Here is a 23,862-nt window from a genome sequence, read left to right on the forward strand (position 1 = left end):
GCCATTGGTGAAAGTCTTCAGTTATATAAACTTCAGAAGATTGCGTTGGGCTTATTCTCTTTTTGCATACTTCATTGCCTTTTATATTAAATTATTTATAAGACTTTTGTATATCTGTGTGCAGCCACAAATACAACATGAAATATTTTTGTCAGCAATGTTTTAAACATGTGCATAGAAATTTGAAGAAATTGGCTAGTAAAATGATAGTGTTGCCTAGGGTATTATACGTGCTGCAACACATGCCTATGCATGCACCGCACTCTTGTTTCCATAGGCGGGACGAGTTGTTATGGTTGCTATATTGGGGAAAGGGAAAGCAAATATACACCTAGATACTCGTAACCTCCTGTGGGAAGGAGGGGCATGCCGGCTTCGAACTTTAGAACCTACTATCAAGCCACACAAGTACAGTATGTGGTTCCATGGTTCGATATTACAGAGAGTGATCTGGTATGTCACATTATGCCGAAGATTGTGCAACCGACTCAATTGTTGGCACTTCCGCCCCGAGAGGGTACATGGGGTTACCGGCTCATCTCAGAACTGGTCTCAAGGTGTGGAGTACTGTCAACAAAGTTCAAGGGAATGATTACATATATCTGTCACAGTTGATCCTATGGAGTACAGCACCGGAATTCGTGCAGACTGATGATGGGGCTGGGGCGGTGTACTCCCAGAATAGGTGTACTTTGTGAGGATGGAAGGTTTCATGGATTTACTCCCTTATGCAGCAAATGGAAGCTTGAAAATAAATATGTTTTGTTTTAAACCGAATTTGCAGCGGCCACACAGATAGTGTGGCCATCCTTTCCCCGCTAGCCTGGTGTACATGCTGTCAATCAATCAGCCATGCAGGATGAGGGAAAATTGATTTCAACGCTATGTTTTGCTCCTGCCTCGCAGAAATCAGAAACTGGACATGCTCGAGTCACACTTGAAAGAGATCTAAGAGAGAACTGGGGAAACGAATATAGGGGGACATTTTCAGCAGTTGTGAAAAAAAGACATTTGTAACATTAAATTCAAACTTGTGAATTATGTGAATTCACGGGGTATATGTTACACCGCAAATGTTATGTCAAATAATCCTAGTGTAAAAAGGAGCCAGTTAACTTCATGCAAAAGTGGTGGGAACAGTGAGTTTCTGGATGAAAGTGGTTGAAAACTTTTGTAGATTTCTGGGTATAAAATTACAAACATCAGCACAAAATGTGCCTACTGAGACTTGTACCTAGCTCTAAACACACCAAGGTGGTTTAATAGGTTGTGGTCAAAACATACATGACGAGTATCATACGGATACGCCGGGTGGAAATGAGTCGAAGAGTTATAAAAATGTAATTGATGGATTATTGTTATTAGTCATGACTGTAATACATGTAAAATATGCTACACACCATATGTGACTTGCAATGTTATGATGATGCATCAATGGTGTTGGTTCTTCTGGGAGGGTATGGAAGGGCAAAAGGGGATCAGTTGAGTGTGGCTAATAATTAAAAAACCAATTAAGAAATGGGAAAAAATTATTAGGAATTAGGTTTCTCTGGTTGGGCAAAATCAGAAACGCCAGTTAATTCTGTTGTGTTCGGCTGCAGTCCTGGTGATCACCTATGCCAGTAACAGAGGGTTGTGTCTTACAAGTTTGTGTGAACATTTTGAGCACAGGTTCTTCTACCTGTGGACACCATAAGCACAGGAAAGCCTGCTTGTGTTTGAGACTGCAGCAATGGTACATGATACAATCCTCGGGTCATTTTGAGTGTTTTCCTGTGTCTGTGTCAATAATAACCCAAAACATTACAAAAGAAATGAAATATCATTGCAGTTTATTATCTTGGATTTGCAGCCAGATATGCATGCAGTGTTTTTTACACTATTGGATAGTTCTGCTTGTGCTGCATAATCGAAAATCAGCTTCACTTTCAAATATAAGGCAAAATAATTAACATTTTAGAAATGTATTTTCGGTGTAAATGCTACTGAATGTATTTCTTTGAAATGCACAAAATCTTTGAAGCGGAAAAAGTTAATCTAATTCAGTAAAGCGTAAGATAAGCAGCAAATGCCAACTGCGTGTAAATTAACTCTACTAAACGTAAAAAATGATATAACACGATTTCTTCACTTTCTTTAGTGTGGTAGATCCTTTGAGCCAAACTTTTTGTTCTTGTGGCCAAACGCAAGAACCGCCATTATGGATTCGAGAGTTGTAGTAGATGTGCAAGTACAGACAGAAGAAGATGGCAGCTTCGCAGATGACTCACAGCTAAAGCGTTTGAAGAAAATGTAAGTTTTTAAAGAATGTGCTGTCTAATATTTGAGAATATGTTTCTGCTTTCTCCGTAGATTTTTGAGCTGCATTTCAAACGGCGAAACCTGCTGATGACATGCATTCTTCATAAGCAACTTTCCACTCACATACTTTGTATGAAATATGTGTTTGAATGAATTAGTAAATCACAGGAAAGGTATCAAATGGCGCAGATACTGCACGGTCCCGAAAGTTATCGCATAAGAGGACAGGGAGGAAGGAATAGAAATCTTACGCAGATTACAAAGTGGCTCATTACTTGTGAATAACGACATTTTGAATTGATAATCTTTGCTTGGATGGATTTGCTGCGATTACAGTGATCAAAGCCAAGTTCGCACCATTGCCGTTGTTTTATGGACACTAAAGTCGTTTTTTCGGGCTTAGCAAAGTCTGAACTGAACACGAGAGCAATTGCTGCTGCACCAGGACAGTTGTACAAGTTACTGAGCAGACTTGAAAAATGTGCTTTAAACGGATAGAATGCTCTATAGTATCAAATACTTCTGAAGGCGGCAGAACCCCACCCCTACGAGGGGGTGACTGATTCTTATACCTCTGGGGCTGCTGCTGAACCGATGTTATATTGAAATGACACCAGTCTGCAGGCTCAGATGTAGAATTGTAGTCCAGGACAGAGCTCAGTAAGGATTTGAGTAACCCTGGGCGTAGTACTACCCTACGCTCGCGGGGCGTGCGTAGTTTGCGTTACTATACATTACGTGAATTGGACGAATTGCTGTGAAAGATGCACAAGCGGCCATGCTGTTCTCCAGTGGCTTGCGCAGTTGTCCACTAGAAGTTCGGATGATGTACTTAACGTCTCTTCCAGTCTGCTGTACATGTGACGTTCACTTCCTGCTGTGCAGAGGAGAAAGCCTAGGGTGCTCATTAGCACATTGCAGGCTGTGCCAAAAGCCATCCACCACAGGCAGGCTTATCCATTTAACTCCCATAACAACGAGACTCCTGCTTAAGATTTCCCCAGCACCCAAAATGAACAAGGCCTTCTTAAATAATATTCTCCAAAGTAGATGATATATGTACATAACTCTGTAAATATAGTGTTATCTTGCTACATTTTCTGCTCTCGTATTCCCATCTGAAATTTTGATTTATCTAGTTATCAGCATACATATTCAATGGGCACATGTGCCTCTGGTACTAAATGCTGACTTCTCATTGTAATGCTACCTCGGTTTTTAATAGGGCTGTAAATAACATTGTTTGTGTGTACTCCGCCCACGCCTGCCAAACCTTGGCATTCTTCTGTGGACAACCTCGTGCGCTACACACCACTATCTCTAAGGCCATGCAGTGATCCATCCCCACTCCGCCAAGAAGGGGTATTTGTGGCTTTCCATTCCCTCACTATGTCTTGTGTGGCAAGGACCAGTCACAGAAAGAACAGCATTAGTTTATACCAATTACCACCTAGTATACCTTTAATATGTACGAGGGTAGGTTTGTGGTTTATTGTGACAGTTCAGCCCAGGGCCTCTCCCAGGCAGGATGTCACCCCATGCCAGAACGAATCCAAGGCAGGACAGCCTCCCACAGTATGTAGGAATGTCTCCTCTGTGTTACCACGGCGCGGAGGCAAATGGAGGCGGTAATAACCCCCATCTTCCACTGGCAATGACGCATAAGGTATGTCCTGTGGAGGTATTAGGCTGTGTCAGCCTTGGCCAGGGCGCAATAGCTGCTGCTCTAGGTGCTCCTCTTACCTCAGTCCAATCCTCATCGTCATTTTCGCTCAGATCAGTTTCCTATGTCCTTCGGAGGGCAGGGAATGTGTCTGATTAGTTAGAGGTGAGAGTCTAGTATATGTTAGCGACCTTATGGATCCCAGGTCTCCTGAGATAAGCGTACCATCTGGCGGATTAAATTCAGAAAGGGCATTCAGGGCTGCTTTTGGCTGCCATGCATCCTCAGTATTAATAATGCAGCTTTACTTTTAAGTAATATGTTCAATAGTGGCTATTTTTATGTTATTAGGTATTTATAATTATTATTATAGAGGCTTTTGTAACGCGCTCTGCTACTAAATAGTATAGTATCCTGGCGCGGAGAAAAAAAGAAGGGGACAGATCACCGTAAATGCAAAAGAGGGACAGCCATTAGGCATTGGTGTTAAAGAGGTAGGTTTTTAAGCCTTTCCTGAATGCCATGTCTTTATGATTCAGGTTTGAATGTGGAAGGTGAATGCGTCTTAAGTTTACAAAAACTGTGCAGCGCAATTTGTATATGGTAACAGGAAAGTACGTTAAGTATTATTTCATTGTTTTTTTCTCTGAAATTTAAATCCAGAATTAGACAATCGGTTTGAACTTAACAGGAAAGGCAAATGTAGGATGCGTTTTTCTTTAAGGATGTAAATTATTAGGCTTAGGGCGATGGCTACTCCCTTCTTTATGAGAGCTGCTACTGAACTCCCACAAGGCCGAACACTCTGACTACCCACTAACCCCCAAAATAAAAACAATTTATGCATGAAACATCTGGCTCAGTTTTAGCACTTTGACACAAACAGCAAAGCCCTACTTAGTGAAACTCCATGTAATTCATGTATGCACCGATTATCCAGACAACAATACGATTAAGAACTTAAGAGGAGTTATGAGGCCACAGGAAAGCACTAGTAAACATTATTTAATGTTATTCTGTGCAAAATAAAAACATGTAGGCGATTAAAGGTATTTTCAATGCATTTATCTTAGACCTAGATGCACTTTATGGCTGAACCGCACATGAAGAGGGTTGGGTAAAACATAGTAGTGTGTTTTGCTGAAAGTGTTCACTCAGCAATATTGCTTGAATTTGAATCTCTTAAGCGTCCCAGTCATGGAATCAGTCGCAAGAAATGGCAGTGGGAATCTACTAGGCAGGCAACAGCTTGCTCTGCTTTAAACACCTTCTGTCCTCCAGAATGAGGTGGAACGTCCCTCAGAGGCAAGAAAGAGAGTGTCCAGTACTAACTGGTTTACCTCGGTTCTTGCAATCTGGAAGCTGCTTCATCCTTTATTAACTTTCCCACCCAGTCCCGGGGTTGGGGGGGTCCACAGGGGCCAGTGAGCTTCTAGATCATCAGGAGATTGCCTTTGTATGTCCTCGGCAGAATCTTGGAGCAGACATTCAAGGGAGAGCTTCAGATAGAGCTGCAGACCACTCTTACCACTGCATAAGTTAAGAGGTCCTCAGTAGCTTGCAAGGGAGTCTTCTTTTTGCTTTGGTTCTAGGATGATTTTCTCATCGTGTCTGTTAGAAATGGGATCTCTGGTTGGCTGGTTGGCTAAGGCTTGGAACAAAGCCAGGCAGAGACCACCACTCTAGTCAGGGCAAGGGAGTTACACGCCAAGATAACCCCTGCTCACCACGGCCGGACTGAGACCACAACCGGCCCTGGCAAAGTGCTCGGCCGGCCCCTTTCCCTCCCCACTTCGGGGGGGTGTTGGAGGTGCCGCCAAGCTCCTTGCCGGGGACGGTTTTTGGCCGATTTTGGTACAGAGACGATTTTGTAGCTATGCAGCAAAAACGGCCCTGTAACAAAACCAGCTCCCAGGGGCCCAAAACCAGCCCCCATCTGTGCGGCGCACCGAGGGATTGCCCGGTGCCCGCTATGGCCAGTCTGGCCCTGCTGCTCACGCCCTTTGCAACTTGGCACGAGCAGTCAGGCTTATCCCGGAGGCAATGTGTAAAGCGTTTGCGCAACACACACACAGCAGCAACACACTAGGCACACCACAAAAAGTAACTCCACACAAGGTTATATATAAAAATAGCCTTTGTATTACCATAAACACATTAGATCCTAATCACACAGATACACTGTGCCAACTGGCACTGGGCAGTATTTACAGGGGATTATTTATACATGACCGAGCCACGCGGGCCACTGTCAGAATCAGCACTTAGAATAACTGTAGCACAAAAAAACAATTGTAGGACACAACCAGTACCACTGGTAAAAGGTAGGTGCACACTACGCAAACCTAATCACCTTAGGCATAGATCACGCAGGAAAACATAAACTCACTAGCATAAACTATACTAGGCAAAACAACCTCCTAATCATGAAAACATAGTTAGAGGTATTACAGGCATAAAGGCATTGCACATTACGCATAAATCACATTAGGCAATTATCATCACAAACCCAAATCACCAATCACCTTGTGCAGAATCACAGTAGGTACTGACCCCAGGCCAACTGGCCTTCCGTGGGGCTCAAACGCCCTTTGTCCAACAGTGTCAGGGCAGGCTGCACAGACAGCCAAAGAAGAGTGTGCAAGAGTTTAGGGCCTAAACGTGGCAGCCGGCACAAAGTGCTGCGCAGCTGTGCAGGCCAAGGTGGGGGCTAAGGACTCCGTCTCCTTCCTGATTCAAAAGACCTGTCCCCCTAAAATGAAATGCCTAAACAGCGCATCTGCCCACTACTTGCTGGGAAGCTGAAAAACTGAGCCTTGGCACCAGCGTGCCTCCTGGCCCCCACTGGGGCTCCTTAATCAACCAATGCCCCCACGTTGCAGCTGCCCACTGACAAAATCGGGGCAGCTGTGAAGATTCGCAGTCTCTGGCACTCACAGTGCCTGTGGGGCCCTACTCAGAGATTTGTGGCTTACAAATTAAACTGTCCCCCTTCATGAGGCACGAGGGCGCATCCGCCACCAAAGAGGACACAGCCCTGAACTATGGCCCTCACTACATGGGCAATCCCCAGGGACAGGAAGAACGGGCACAAGTAGGCGGGGGCCCCAGTCTGGGGCTCCTCTAGCAAAAATCACACTGGTGTTGGTCTTCCTGGTCGCGCTAGGCAGCGGCCCGGGGGGAAAGCTCTCTCGAGGCTCGGGCCCGGCGGTGAAACGTGGGGTGGGCACCCGCTCTCACTCAAAAATGCAAACCTGGGCAAAGTCGCCGGGTGGGCACCCGCGCAGGAAATAAGTAAGCAGGCATAATGCAGGGTAGGCACCTGCTAGTAAACGCAAAAATAAGTGGGGTGGGCACCCGCCCTGAAGGGGCCATAGGGGGAATCTCTACGCTGGGGATTCCCTCTTACAGGGCCACAAAGAAAAGGAGCACAGCGCTCCCAGGGGCATTCAGGCAGCGCGCTCCTCGGGAAAACAAAAGCACCTCTCAGGATGACAAACCAAGCGCTCCCAGGTGCTACAAAGTCTCAAGTCCAGGGAAAGTCTTAGAAGGAATGCAGGAGGGCAAAGGCTGGGTCCAGGGGCCAGCTCACAGGGCCCTCCAGCAGGGAGGTAGTCCCCAGTGGCGGTTCCTCCTGGCGCCCTGCAGCAGCAGGCCTCCCCTCAAGATAGGGTCCAGAGAACCTCTTGCATGGGGTCACAGCCCCTTTTTATACACACATTTTCTTTGTCTGGAGCTGTAGGGCAAGGGGAGAACCAGTGACAACTGGTTCTTGAGCACTTCGTTTTGCTCCGCCCCTCTCCCCATTCACAGGACACGCTCGGGACATCAGACGCACCACAGGGGGCGGAGCCAGCATTGTGGAGGGAAGGCACAACCCTATTCAGGTCCCAGGTGCAACTCCTCCCTCCCATCCCCATGCAGATCTCCCTATTCACGACCGGGCAGACCCATCCTGACTCCTGGAGCCAGGCACACCAGCCAGCTCCTGTCAATCACAAGCCAGACAGTCAATTCACATTCACTTCACACAGACATGCCAACTTCTGGAAGTGGCACTTCTTCACTAGTTAATCGATATCCAAAAAGGGGACACTGTTCCTAGTGCAGGGTGCAAAAGTCACCAATGCATGAAGGTGCAAAAAGTCACCTAAAAATAAAACAAAAACATACAAAAGAGAGAAACAGAATCCCTAGGTAAGGAGACTCACAGAAAACAGGGAAACCATTTTGTGTCCTCTGTTGCCCTCACACACCTCGAAAGGTGTCATGCTTCATCATCGGGCAGTTGCTCCTCGTAGGGCCGGCGCTGCAATTCCCTACGGATCCCCCGAAGGGTCTCTTTGTCGGAGATCTTTTATAGGACTGCCGGATGGTGCATGTGGGTGTGTAGGGTGGTGGGTCAATAAAGGGTAAAAAGTGACGTGCAAGTGTAGTGTGAAATTCATAATGGGTAACCATGCAGCGAATATTTTAGATAGTCTACCCTGAGCAGATTTAGCTGCTAGATAAAATCTAGCCCCAGTGGCATACTATGCCCGGGTCTAGAAAAACATAGGTCAACATGTTTCGCGCCTGCGTCGCCATAAGGGTCGTTGGCGCTTCGTCAGGACCAGAATTATAAAATGTGAAGTGCACGTGAAAGACAAATTTAAAATACCCTCATAATCAATCAGGGCTGGCAGTAACCTGTATACCCAACATCTGGCTACAGCTGCATGTTGTATCCGCTCCTGATTAGTACCTCGCTATACTGAGGAAAAACATCCGCTGGCGACAGGCAATGGACTCACCCAATCTCCCAAGTTAATAAATCGGGTGCCGCCTCCTCCACACCTACCCCATCATTGTGTCACATTAAATCTGCGCACACCGTCGCACAGCATTTAATCTCACGAGTTCACACATACCAAACTCACCCCTGCACTCCTCTTACACCAGGAATTACCATGGACACACATATCCCCCATGCATTCCTAAGGGAGGGCAGGCCAATCTCACCACACGCATTCAGACTGCGCACGCACTTTACACTGGGACACAGTGGTAAAGTGCGCAGAAGCCAAAAGCAACAAACACCAGGTCGCATTTAAAAGCAAAAAGTTTAGGGGTGAACCTGCCAAAAGGGCCAAGTCCAACAGTGTGGGTTGGGAAGTGCATGTTAATGTCTACACCAGTATGGCTTTGATGATAAAGCCCTCGTTTTTCCAAATAAAATTCCCAGGCTTTTTGCCATCAGTTCTGCAGAAAACTGATGCAGTTTCTGACCTGGGCATATAGTTTATGGCAACCAAACTATTATACCAGAGTTCCATTCATGCAAATCCAAAATGGCGATATCCTGCCTCAGCTTTTGTAAGCTTTTTCCTGCCTTCCAACTCCCACTTCAGCCACTGGCCTCTTCTGGACCACTTGGTACATTCCTTATGTTGTTTCAGATTCCACTGTGTCTGGAGTGACCTGTTCTATGAATGTGAAATGTGTTATTGAGGTATATTCAGGCAGTGATATCCATGCTCGTAGGGCTCAGTGGCCGCCCCTCTGCCATCCTTTGGATTGTTTGTATAGTCATTGGAAGCAACAGTTAGAAATCATAGGACAACTGAGATAAAGCAAACGCAATATATATTTAACGTTCCAAAACACTTGCAATGATAATGTAGGATAGAAATTTATAGTTCGATTTTTCAGCCAAGACAACTATGAACTTCGAATGTGGTTTTGATAGCTCTTTCTAGTGACATCTAACAGATGGTAGGAGGTGAATTCATAGAAAAACGAAATCATTGAAAGCGTATTGGAGGAAACCAAGTCATGGAAAATTTTATTTAAGCAGTAACTAAATCGTCGAAGATTTGTGGAAACATTTTAATGGAAATACATTCAAATCGAAAATGTAGAAGAGCATTTAAATGAAAACACAGTTTAATCAAAACTATGCTACAAACAGTGTTTAGTGTCGTTAATGATTTATTGAATTTTAAACAAGGAAGCAACAGTTGTAAAATGTTTATTTTTAAATAATGCACTATAAATAGAACCCTGGAACAATTGATTGTAAAACCAGCACAAAGGTAAAAGTTCACATGTATACTTAGGTTTTCATATGTGTGGGAAATAAAGATGGGCATTTTGTTTTGTTAGGTTGGAAGATGAAAGCACAGCCTTCTACTCATCTTCAAGACTTTGGGATGATGGAGTAATTCTACCTCAGGACACCAGGCGAGTACGTTTCACTTAAATTTACTATTTAAAGATGGTAAAGTTCTCTCATGGTGTTTCGTTCTTCATGGGCATATTTTGTAAACTGGATTCATAGACTTAGGTTTGAATGAGGACCAACATAAGCCAGGAGGAAAATATGGTGTCCCAGACCATGGTGAGAGACGCCCCCTATAGGATTTCGGGCAGCGCTAAGTGGAGTTGAAAGTAATGGTTACGTTTGGAAACTCTGCTAATAAAGAAACATTTAGGACTACCGCTGGCATTTTAGGAAGTCCGTGTCAACCCTGAGGCGCTGCATCTCTGACTCTGCCCTTTGGTGTCTTCTCTGCTGTTAAGAATTATATGGAACGCCGAAACTGCCTGCAGCATGGATTACCTATCCACATTGTATTTTCATCCTGAGCTTGGGCTCATCTATGCTTTGTGACGAGCCCATGAGTGTTCCGTCGCCTGAGTTCTAGAAAATTGCTGAAACATAAAACAATCCTTGCGTTGTGTGGCAAGGTCACTTATAAGTCCCTTGCTAAAAACAAATGTATTCAAATAAGGCACGTTTCCAGAGAATTCAACTTTCCACTTCAGTTTCTTTTTAGTAGGAAAAGTGAAGGCATTTGCAAAAATTCTGTCTTTTTTTCAGTGAAATGGAACATTCCTAAAGATCGAGTCATTGCAGTGTAGCATATATTTCAGTTATCGTTGTTGAATGTGTGGTTAGTGAAGTATGATCGACATTTCAGTCTCCTATTGTGTCAAGTATGCTAGGTCTTCTTCAGGACTTAATGTAGTTAATAATATATTTGAAGGATCCCTAATAAGGTAACCAAAGATAAAGGAAACAAAAAATTAAAAGTATGCCTGGACAGAACATACTTTAAGATGATGGTATTGCACAGCCACTGTGAAAGCACACATTTGGCATGGCACTCACTAAAGGCCAATTAAGACCATACAGCAGAGCAGTGGTGCAGCAGTGCAAACCTCCGGGCCACCACTCCACTGAAGGTCGCCGCCGCCTGCCAGATCACTACTTTTCAATGATCTGGTAGTGTGTCAGTCCCCCCTGTGGTGCCCTTTAAAAGGCAGTGGTGCCTTTTAAATAGGCACTGCAATGGGAACACCTCAGAAGGTTCCTGCATGGCGTGGGCTCGTAAGTCCATGCTGTGCAGGAACCTATGTGCATGCACATGTTATGCCCCCCCACCTGTGTGCATCCACATATGTATGAGGCACGCTGTTTAAAGCCTGGCTGTGTTGAAACTCGTAATATGCTTGGCGGGACCGTGACCATGCATATTGTAGCATCTGATTGCTGCTCCTATGCCAGGGAATAGCATATCTCTGGCAGAGCTGGAGGTCCAAGTGCGATCAGACTGCCCGAGTCCTAATCGGGAAGTTGAACTGCCAGTGGAGTAGTGGCTGGATCTGCCACAATCGCACTACCACAAGTCTGGCGGTCTGAGTCCGCCAGACTTGTAATCTGGCACTAAAAGTGGTGAGTCACACACTCCATGGAATGTTCCATGTTTTGAAAGTGAAGAAACGTATCTGTCTCAGTTTATTTCTGTGTTGAATTGTGTGCAACTAACATATGGGATAGACGTGTGTTTTTTTGCTCTTTTAGGAACCCCTTGAGACTCACTTGTGTATTATATATCTCATGTTTTCAAAACAGACAAATTGTTTGTAATATTATAACTGGTATGGCTTAGTTCTCATTTATTGTATTCTTCAAATATTTCTGTAAAGATTCCTCTGTTATTAATTCTCCGAACTTCCCTCCCTGCATCTACAGGATGCCTACTTTCATGTATGTTCAAACCATAGGCAATATTTGAGATTCTCTGTAGCAGCACTTTCATTCCAAAGCACTCCCTGCCTGAAATCTGTCCCCCCAGATATTCACTGAGTGTCTGACCCTCATGGATGCCTTTCTTTGGCGACACAACCACTGGTTATTTCCATACCAGAACACTTGTCTAGTAAAAGCACCTTTGGAAGAGAAAACCTATACACCCCCACCACCACAAATGCTTTTGTCAACCTGTTGCTTTTCTTAGTCCTTGGGATCAGTATGGAAACATGTACACAGCTTGTTTCTGAGAGTAGTCCTAAACAAACAGTACAGCAATGAGTTTCCATCAGTGTAGCCCATCCCAAAACTGTAGTTGATGGCTGCATACATCTGCAGATGCCATACATTACCAGTTAGGACCTAAAATTAATTGCTGGGCCTTGGCTCACCTTGCATTGGACTCAATCTATTCTGCCGACTGTGGATGAGAACGATCCAATAGAAACTCTAACTCCATTGGCAATAGGGGACAAGCTTGTGGGATATTGTGCCACACCAGCTGCTCCTTGCCCGATTATCTTCCATTGGCATTAAGGGCCTGGTTTGGGAGTGGGTCAAATCTTTTCTGGATGCCCGTTCGCAGCAGGTCTGCATGGCTCCTTGTTCTTCCTCTGTCAGGAACCTCTGTACGGGGGTGCCTCAGTGATCCAAATTGAGCCCCCTGCTTTTTAATATATACTTAACCCCGTTGGTTTATCTGGCTGAGGAGCTTGGAGCAAAAATTATAGCATATGCGACGACACCCAGTTGTTATTTACCTTTAGGGGCTCGGATCTGGACACTAACTTCGCCCAGACGTGCCTAGCGTCTGTATTTCGCTGGCTTGCCAGGCCTCTTTGAAGTGCAATGAGGATAAATCTAAGGTCCTCTTGTACGGCCAATTTCCCCCGGCCTTCAGACAATCTCTGTGGCCACCGGATTTCCCTTGCCCTAATTCGGATGGAGGCCCGGCAAAAAATCTAGGAGTGTGGTTTAGTGAGGATCTTCGGTTTGCTAACCATGTTAAAAAATTGACTGTGGTCTGCTTTGGCAACCTCAAGGCCCTTAGAAAGATCTTTCCTCTTCTCCCTAGAGAGGCCAAAGAGACTGTTGCCCGTGCTCTGATTCTTTCCCGTCTTGATTATGCCAATGCTCTGTTCATTGGCATTCCTGGGTATTTGCTTAAAAAACTGCAAATTATACAGAATGCTGCTGCCAGACTCCTTTTAAACGTCTCTAGGAGATCTAGTGCTCAGCTCAGATTGTGTCTGATCTGCACTGGCTGCCTGTGGCCCAGCGAGTACAATTTAAAGTCCTCACCCTTGCACACAGGACCCTCCATAGCCATGGACCTCTGTATCTCAGGAAGCGTTTCGCTCTGTATATGCCCAATCGTTCTCTGCGGTCTGCCTCTTTACGTCGGATTGTAATTCCGTGTTTCCGCAGAGTCCGTTTTGGAGGCCAGTCGCTCTCTGTCAAAACAGCAGCGGCCTGGAATTCGCTCCCAGTGGACCTTCAGCTTACTCAAGACTTCCTACTCTTTAAAAAAACGTCTAAAGACCCACCTGTTCAGTCGGCTCACCTAAATGGTTTCCATCTGTCTACCCCAGCTCACTCCCGTGCCAGGAGACTCCAGAGTATTAGTGTGTGCTACCAGTTCTTTATAACATAACATAATGTTGTGAGAGTCACTTGTTACCTCAAACAATCAATTATGTGGCAGAGTTTTAAAACAAAAACCTCAACATAGGCTTCCTTTTTCAACCTGTGACAGACATCGCGATTGAAGGGTGGAGGGACACGCATACAGAAGCAATCCACGAAGAGACGTCCTTTCATTGTAAGATCTTGGATTTGCAGGTCATTCAGTTAGGTCTAAAGCATTTGTAAAACGACTAGCAAACCATGCTTTTCTAATCAGAACTCGGTTTTGGAACAAGCAAAACTTCGCAGCTACACAAAAACTTGCAATGAACTGCTTTCAAACAAGATTAAACCAACACAGAAGCGCATAGTGTTGGTGTAAAAAATGTCAACAATTAGTGGTCCTTTCAAAAAAATCATCAAACAACACTGCCCTATTTTGGCACTGGAACTGGATTTCAAACAATTCTTTGTAGAAAACCCTATCTTTGCCTATCTGAGGGGGAAAAACTTAGGAGAGATTCTGACAACTAACAAGGAGAATACCCAACAAATCAAACAAAAAGGGACAGTCCCTTTCTAAAACTGCAACAATTGTCATATCATTCAAGGTCCTTCTGTGACATATGCCAGAAAGGGCACCAAGATCAATTTGAAAGCTTCAGCAACTCGTGACACCATGAATGTGGTCTATCTGTTAAAATGCCCGTATGGCAAAGTATACGTTGGAAGAACTGAGAGAAAAATTTAAATAAGTATCAACAAACCTAAAAGCAACATTAGAACAAAGAATATCAAATATGTTGTAGCTAGCCATTTCCTTGAACAAAACCACAACATAAGTGAACTGAAATTTCTAGTCTTAGAAGTTGTAGAATACAAAAATGAGGGCAAAAATATCAATAACTATCTATTACGAAGAGAGCACTTTTGGATCTTGACGCATTCGAACCGCATGGAATGAATGACAGAATGGAATTCCAATGTTATTTGTGATATTTCATCTCTGATGATTGACTGCATAAAATTCTGTTTTATTTGACCTTGATTGTTGACATCAAATTCGGCGAAAATCTTTCGTCTACCACTTTTTCTAGCATATACTTTTTGTGTATTTGTTTCATTTTGAATCACCACTAGTTTATGTATGTTTCGCATACACATGCTTTAACCAGGTGCTTTTTCAACAATCCAAAATGGCCACCGTGAACTCTACAAACTAAGAGTCAGCATGCAAACCCTTCTTTTCTTTTTTAGACCCCATTAGTTTTAGCAATCCTTCACTGATGTTTTTTCTAATGGGTTTAAATATTGCGTTCATCTAACTTTTGGTTTACCACTGCATGGAGGAAGCCATTACATACTAAGCTTGTGAGTTGGTTTTGAGTCATGCTTGTTATATGTGCGGTTTAAATTTGTATCTGTGTTTGCGGTTTAGTGAATTCACTGCATGGAGAGTTGCACGTTGTAGGAAGGTACCTCCTGACTATGGTTGCCCCCAACTTTTTGCCCTGTGTTTTAGCTGGTTTTGGACATAGTCGACCTGGGACCCTGCCAATCAGGACCCCAGGCCTACTGCTCTCTCTTTAAAATGGATTCCATGTACCCTAGGTACATTTCCAATTGGTACTGGGCCACCCTATCAGACCCCGTAACTCAGGGCATGGGTGTACCCAGGGCTGCCAGGGGCTGCAGCATGTATTGTGCCACCCCTGGCTGGCCTCCTAAATTTGACACAACTGGCTGCATGACCGCTGGGGCAAAGTCGTGTAATCACCCTTTGCTGTAGGTGTAGTATACCTATACCTAACCCTAAAATGGACACACAGATTCCTATCAGTCACTCCTATGGCAGGCCTTGACAATCCTGAAGGCAGAGTGCTTGGAATCGTGTGAGATGGTGCTCTGGCATGAGCTGAGCCTGTCTGCAGCTTGCGGAACCAAGTCCTAATAGCTGTTCCATGATATCGCATACCATATACTCTTAAGTGCATTATAATCCTCGCGGTTAAATGCTAACTTTGGTATTGCTTTATCAAAACATGTCGAGTAAGGTGTCATACGAATTGGAATACTAACCCCTCGCCAATTCTGGCGACGGGGTTAGCATTCCACCCTTCTAGAGGGACACGACATGTATGTAACTGTGAACCCCGGTTAAAGTTAAGCGAAGCCTCAGCTCCACAAAATGGATGCTGCCACCACAGACACGAGTCTGACCCCCTGCAGCTGGGAGTCCTCCCAGTGAGGGGAGCCTGGACAAAGGGTTTCCTGTCAGGGGCGGTGCTAGCACCGTCCCAGACATGGTTTTGTGTATCCTGGGTAGGCAGGGCTTTTCAGGAAGGTGACTGCTGAGTGGCACCCCGGTGCTCACTACGCATAGGCCGGTCTAAACCAGTTCCAGGGGCACACCAGCCCCTGGCCTGGGGGAAGTCCGGCATGGCAGAGGGGTGTAACCACCCCCCTCCTAGTCCCACCCATAGGCAGGACCTAGTCACCGGGTCAGCCCCTTTTTTTAGTATAAAGATGGGAGCGGGCCCCCTGTTCAAATTAGATCATCTTTGGAATCAAGACACGACTTTCTTCGAAAGGACTTCAAGATTTCTTCTTCAAGATTCTCCCTTGTGGCTAAGGAGTAGTCACCCTGCATCAAGCGGGCACCATCCTAAAGAACACTGCGGTCTGCTGCAAGTCCTTCATCACGAATCCGACGACCCAGCTCGACGAGACCCGGCTTCCCTGGCACCTCTGACCTCTACTCACCTCTACAGCAAAGCTGAGAACCGTGAGTGCGACGAGACCTCGAGGGACCGACGATCGCCAAGACTGCACGACATCTTTACTACAAGCCCACCGTGTCCTCCACGGGTGAGTGCTTTGGGGTCCGAGAAGCCCCAACCCTGCGCAGCTCCAGCACCCAAGATCAGCCTCCCTGCATCTCCACGATCGGCGTGGGGCCCTTCTGCTGTTTGCTGTGCACCGCGTTGTTTGGCTACTAGCCGGCTGGCTTGTGGCCTTCTGAACGACGCCCGACGACAACTCTTCTGCTGGTCTGGTTGCTCCAGGCTGGCCCTTGCTTCCTTTTCCAAGAGAGGCACCCCGGACCCTCCTGGTCCACTCCAGACGCCATTTTAGGTCCACCGCGTGGGCTTGAATTTGCCAAGGCTTTGTTGCCCAATCCTGGGTCCAGCGACGCCGACAGCTTCTATCTTCGTGGGACAGCTCGATCCTCCATCCTGGTCGCCGACAACGCCTCCTGGTCCGTGAGATCCCCGAGCACAGCGTCACCCACTCACCTAGTCGAGGTGGCTACCATCCGGTGCCCTCCTGGTGCCCACTGACTACTGGCTAGTAGTCTCGAACTTGGTCCCCTCTGCTTTCAGGTGTCATCCATCTTCAAGATCCAGGCTTGGATCCGACTGAACTTTCTTCACTGGTCACCGGCCAGCATCTTTTCTTCCGGCTCCTGGTCCGTCTACGAGGATTCCCGACGTCTTTTCAGACCTATGCAGCTGCAGCCCCTGGGCTAGGTAACTTCGGCATTTCGGTGCCCCAGCATAGCCTCACTATTTAAGGGTCAGGATCCACTTTCGTTTTCTCCCTACCAGGTCGGGTTCGCCCGAGAACACTAACTTTGCAATTTCTAGCTACCATAGACTTTGTCCCGCATCTCGCGTGAGAGTGCACACACTGCACCCGAGTCCCCTGGGTCTCCTAGAAGTAATCTAACGATTCTATAGTCAAGTCCTAGCGATTCCAAAGCCTATTAGTACTGTACTTACCTGCTAGTAATTTCGCATTCCACTTTCAGAGTATATGGTTTTCCGTGCCCCTCGGGCATTTGTATATACTGTGCTAACTTAAGTATTTTTGTAAGAGTTTTGGTTTGTGCTTAGTACCCTGTCCTCATAAAGAGTACAGGGCTGTTGTGATTCTTAATAAATAACTGTTTATTTTCATAACACTTGTGTGGTGTCCTTTCACTTGGTATTCAAGGGGTATATGTGTGGTAAACAGCTGGCTTAACACGCCCTCTCGAGTCTTTAGCCTTAGACTGCTCGTATCCACGCTACTAGGATAGCTGGTCTATAAGGTTGACTTACAACCAATCATCAATAAGGGTTGCTGGACTGATACATAGTGTTCACTAGAATAGTGACCACTGCATATCAGGCCACCTTCTCACACACGTGTTCTGGTTAATATGTGTAGACGCTTGTGGTTGCATTACTTTTAATAGATAGTTTTCTGTGTCATGATCATCGTGTTCTGATCGCCATGGGAGCTTAATGGTTATTCGCACATTCAATCACCATGTTTCACTGCTAGAAACCGCATGCATTATTTTGATAGAACTCTAAATTGATTATAATTTGTCTTTGGATCTCTTTAAATCATCATATTGGAGTATCACAACAGTTGGTTCTTTCAGCCACGCTACACTGGCGCATGTTGGTACTTTTTACCGTATGATATCACCACAGGGTGTTTTCACAGCACAAATTGCAAAAAGGATGGTTTCCTCACTATGTGATATTCTTTTTGCATTATAGATTTGTCCCCTGACGAAGGGCTGAGTGCCCCAAATGCATCGGGATGGGCTTGAATTAAGAGGAGGATAATTACGATGTACAATTGTTTGTTTGGATTCATCGTTATCAGTTTAACCTAAAGAGCATATATAATTTCTTTCATGAACACTGTATAACCCCATTACATATTCAACCATAAATTGTGAAGGAACTTTTTGTTGAGTTATAAAGTGTTGAATAACCCTTTTAAGGGTTTTAGCTTGTGCTAGGGGGACTGACCCTATTCAGGGTACACAATTGGATGCTTTGGACATTTGACACTCCAGATCGGAGAGCGATTCCCCAGGAGCACATCATAAAAAGGCAAACCTTACTTACAATTTATTGTACACACAGGTTGTACGTGTTCATCACAGTTCTCGTAGCTAATCAGAACTTGCAACATGACGTGCATGTATTTTATCACCAAGCAAGGTAGTATGAGATCCCATACTCTGTTGGAGTAGGCACACTTATTATGAGACTGGACAATAGCGAACAGATTAGTATATCTACAGATACCTACCAGGGATTCAAAATGAACAGGCAAATGCCCATGGATGGTCTCTGTCGGACTGCCATTGGTGGAAACTTCACCACCAGCAATGGAAACATGTTTTCAAGAGGTGGGGTAACCTCACTCTAGACCAGTTCCCTACTCTGCAGAACAAACAAATCTGTGCCCATTCTTCACAAGCAGGTACTGGCAAATGGGCTCCAAGGGCAGAGCTTTCTTAATGGCAAGGTCAAACACCTTTACATATGCCCTTTCGCTGTTCCCCCTCGTTCCGAGGGTATTGCAGAAGGCCAAGACACAGGCATGTTTTCTGACATGGATCGCCATAGCATGGCCATGCCAATTTCGGAACACCAACCTAGTCTGATGCCTCTGAATCACCACTGAAAATTAACCTTCAGGAATGATGGGCAAGTCCTCTACATCATGAACTGTAGTCACTGAACCTTGCAACATGATTTGTAACCATCTGGAATGTGGTTATTTGGGCACCTTAGTAATGTGCAAGCATGTGCGCCTGGTTTGATGAAGACATACAAAAAATATTGGAAGCATTTCTGCCTATAGTGCAATAATAATAATGGACTGAATCCTCTTTCTATATAGCTCCACAAAATTGTGGCAGACCTTCACAACTTTGCTAAGGAAGGCCTAATGTTTTCATATGTTAGAGTCCATCTGGTTGCAATATTAGGTTTAAGAAGGTCCGTGAGACTCCATCCTTTTCTAAGCAGGGCATTGCCCACTAGCTCTCATCTTTCATTACTTTCTGCCACTAAAAAGAAAAGCATTTACATGTAGCTAGGATGAAGACGGATTCTAACAGAAGCCTGTTAGCGACAGATACACTCTATATGGAAGTGCTGCTTCCAGTCATCTGCCAAGCAGCTGCATAGAAAAGCAGGCACACATTCAAGAAGCGCTGCTTTCCACTGCATGTTGAATTGACTTCTTGTCTAGAACATTATCTCTATCTGATAGGAACATAGGTACAAAAAAGTAATTGCGTAAGTTCACACGAAGAAGAAGATGTCACCCACGTTCTGTGTTTGAGAAGGAAAAAAATATATATGTATATATTGGAAGTCAGAGCGTACATATTATGAGAGTTCCACTCTCTCATTTAGTAGCACCCGCCCAAGAAGAGTTCTAGAAGTGCTTGGTGGAGCTTGGAGCTGTTTGGTATAAAGACACTGCCAGAACCGCTGCAAGAGTGCATGGAGGCACAGAGGTCTCCGTCAATGAAATTCGAAAATTATCCAAATCTCTGGGATACATAATTGGACCAATCCCTGCGGGTAGATATTTGAGGATGAGAAGCTGCCTTGCGGTTTGGGTGATGGGCAAAGGAGACTGATAATACGAACTAATGTGTAGAGCTGCAGATTGAAGGAGGAGATAGCCCATTCAGGGCTGAGGCTCATGAAAAAACTTTGAAAATACATGCAAGATAGCGCCCGGAATAGCATAGTGAATCACTAACCCTCCTCTCCTCTCTCTAGACCGGAACTGACACGGTAATTGAACATCACATAAAAGAGAGTCTAGAGGGAACACGTCTTGCATTCGTACGAGCATTGAAAAAGGTAACCGCCGAAACACGTCTGCTCTTGGAATGAAATTCATGAATCCTGAAACCGCGTGAGTGCTCATCTTTCTTTTGGAAGTCGGAATGAATGAATGAATGAATAAATAAATAAATATATATATATATATATATATATATATATATATATATATATATATATATATATATATATATATATATATCCAGAAGGTGCCCCCCCCCCAATTCTGAATCAAAATATTGTCAGACATTGCTAGCCTTAATGCTGAAGAACTGTAACACGCCCTTTGGAGGAATGGGCAAAAGCTCAAGCGTGTGAGACTGGGGAAAATATTTTTTTCATTTCTACTGCCTGTTCTCTTCATCTTTTCCAGCACAGCTTCTTCAACCCCATGGACACCTTGTCAGATAACGCCTTGTTACCATTGCTGTGCTAAAGGAGTGCACCCCCCCAAAAAAAGAGACAATGCATCATAAAGTAACTTCATGAACTAGGAAAATGCCCACAGCCATTTGACTATGTGCACTTATTTTATTTATTTATTTATAAAGTTTTATATAGCGCGGACTAGATCCCGAAGGATATCAGAGTGCTTTACAGTTATAGGGAAGGTAACAATCAGATCATGAGTCAAACATGGGTAGTAAAATAATCATAAGATCAGTATTTCATGCATAACAATTCAAATATAAATCCTGAGAGGACAAAGGGGGCTATATGATGTAGCCTGGTGATATAGGGGTAGTGAGTGAATAATCATAAACATGAATAATAGTCAACTATATAGTAAAATCTAAACATGAATTATATGGGGCTTCTACTAAGCATTGAATCAAGTGGTAAGCAACTAATAGAACATTTACAATCCTGGGTGCGCGCACGAAGGGGAAGAAAATGTAACAATGGTTTGAAGGGAGCAAAACACACAATCATGTACAGGGAAAATAAACACTACAAAGTAATCATATACAGGGGTGAATCATATTATACAATGTCCGACGCCTTTCGGGCGGAAAATAAAGTACAAGCAAGGTATGTATATTGTCCCTCCTATTAAGGTAAGGACTTCTTCATGAGGAATTTCTTTGCTTCCATTTTAAAAGCGGCTTTGGAAGAGATTCTCTGAATTTCGGATGGAAGAGAGTTCCAGATTTTAGGGGCAGATCCTGAGAAAGCTCGGTGGCAAGTTCTTTTTTGCGGAAGGTCCATGGTTTCAGGAGGAGGGAATTTGCACTCCTTGACGATCTACCTCCTCCAGACAGTTCTAGTTTTTGTGTGAGGTATGTAGGGGTTTTGAAGTGGAGGGCTTTGTGTGAAAGGCAGGCAATCTTCAGATGAATTCTAGCTTCATAGGGTAGCCAATTTAGTGATTTTAGAACCGGAGAGATGTGTGTTTTACGCTTGGTGCCCATGATCAATCTGGCCGCTGCTTTCAGAGAGGCCTTTAGAGGGGCCAAAGAGTATTTAAGGAGTTCACATAGCGTGGCACTGCCATAGTCAAGTCTCGGTAGGACAAGCGCTTGGACCACTTGTTTGAAATCTGCTTGCGGTAGCAAAGGTTTCAGATTCCTGAGTGTTCTTAGAAGGTCGTTAGTTCCCTTGCACATGTTGCTGATGTGAGACTTCATATTCAGCTGCTTGTCCATAGTAATTCCTAGGGATTTAGCTGAATCGATGATACGGGGGGACCAGTTGAAGGCGGTTAGTTGGTTCATCCATAGGTCGATATTAGGAGTATATTTCAGAGGAGAAATGAGGAGGAATTCTGTTTTGGAGGTGTTTAGCAGGATGTGGTTCTTAGTCAACCAGTTTTGGGTAGTCAGGAGGGTAGAATTGAGTGAGGTGATGTACTCCAGAGGGGAGGTTTTCAAATAAAGTTGGGTATCTTCTGTATACATGTGAATCTAATGTCCAAGGAATTTAGAACGTTAGCTAATGGTTTCAGGAACAGATTGAAGAGAATGGGAGATAAAGAGGATCCTTGGGGAACACCCATGCTGACAGGGGATGACTGGGAGAGTGTGTGGTTCGCTTTAACTCTTTGGGTTCTGTGTTGCAGGAAGGACCCAAACCAAAGCAGCACCTGACCTGAGAGGCCCATCCTATGTTCCAGAATGAATAGGAGGTTTTCATGATTAACAGTGTCAAATGCGGAGGAGAGGTAGAGTAGGATAAGGAGGCAGGATTAATTTCGATAAAGCATTGTTAATTTTTTATTTTGAAAGTTTTATAGAGCGCGAACAAGATCCTCACAGAGATCTGAGCGCTTTACACACATATGGGATATAAAGACAAAGAATAATTAAGAACGGTTAGACGGACTTCTGTCCCCGTCCTGCTAGAAAAGCCTCAAAACTACTAACCCTTACACATTTTTGTGCCTTTTATTTCTTTCCCGTAAAAATGATATTAGTTTCCACAGGTATGTTTTAACCTCATCAGAGCTTCGAACGTTCAGTGCCCAGTGCTGAGCGTTCGAAGAACGAATGCTGGCCCGACGGCCAACGGTCGTGCGCAGCACTGGGGAGGTAGTGCTCGTGACGACCGTTGGCCGACGGCAGCAGTTAAGGGGTTAAATATTGCAACAGTTAGCTTTCTTTGAAGCAGCCAACAATATTATCTATATTTTCACTTGATATTACTCAAAGCTTGTTGGATCGAGCGTGTGCCAGCGCGCATGTGCTGCTCTGCGAAACTTCTTATATTCGCTCAGCTAAGGAGTAGCAACTAGAAGCCCCCCTACTCCCCCCCGTGTTTGCCATTGGCTTGTGTCATTGTCTGTCCTAAATGCTGGCTTCTGATTAGTAAACCAGCTTGTTAGTCCCTCCTTAGTACCGCCTCCCTTCATTTGTCACCTCCCATGGTGACTGGCCCCTTTACTTCGTATGTTACACGGAATGTAATATTTTTTGACTGTAGGCACTATTTTCTTTAAGGAGGATCTCCTCCGCTGGCACTATGTTATGTTATGTTATGTTAATAACTTTTATTCGGCGCACAGCTGCCCCAGCGAAGGGGCGTCCTAGCGCCTGATCAAGTACCACAACACAACAGGTCAGAGCTGAAAAGAAAGGGATTCAATTAGCAGAGGCAAACAGATGGGTTTTAATAGCGCGTCTAAAAAGAGTCAAGCTATTTAGGGCGAGAATATGGACAGGAAGGGAATTCCATAATCCAACCGCCAAAACACGAAAGGAGCGTCCTCCCATCCTACTCAGTCTGAACCTAGGCTTAATCGCCAGATGGTGAGATTCAGACCTGAGAGACCGCGTGGGGACATAGGGAGAGATAAGGCCCGCAAGGGCAGGAGGAGAGGAAAGCTTCAAAATCTTAAATGTCAGACAGAGAGCCTTAAATTTGATTCTCTGTCTGACCGGTAACCAGTGAAGGGAGGTCAGGACAGTAGAGACAGAACACCGTCTCAGAAGGCCGACAATGGCCCGTGCAGCAGCGTTCTGCACCCTCTGAAGCCTAGTAGCCTCGGCCTGATTAACTCCAAGCAGCAGAGCACTCCCGTAATCCAGCCGGGAAAGGATAGATGC

General features: G+C 44.8%; 1 protein-coding gene across 1 annotated transcript in view; it reads left to right on the forward strand.

Annotated features, from left to right (window-relative positions):
• LOC147747372 (methylcrotonoyl-CoA carboxylase beta chain, mitochondrial-like) overlaps positions 1-23,862 on the forward strand; it is a 299,929-nt gene that overhangs the window by 239,808 nt on the left and 36,259 nt on the right. Inside the window, exons 10-11 of the mRNA XM_086953849.1 lie at positions 2,141-2,292; positions 10,109-10,190. Of these exons, the coding sequence (XP_086809975.1) occupies positions 2,141-2,292; positions 10,109-10,190 (234 nt within the window). The remainder of the gene's footprint in view (positions 1-2,140; positions 2,293-10,108; positions 10,191-23,862) is intronic.

Source organism: Lissotriton vulgaris, chromosome 1_1, assembly GCF_964263255.1.
Source record: "Lissotriton vulgaris chromosome 1_1, aLisVul1.2, whole genome shotgun sequence".
NCBI lineage: Eukaryota > Metazoa > Chordata > Amphibia > Caudata > Salamandridae > Lissotriton > Lissotriton vulgaris.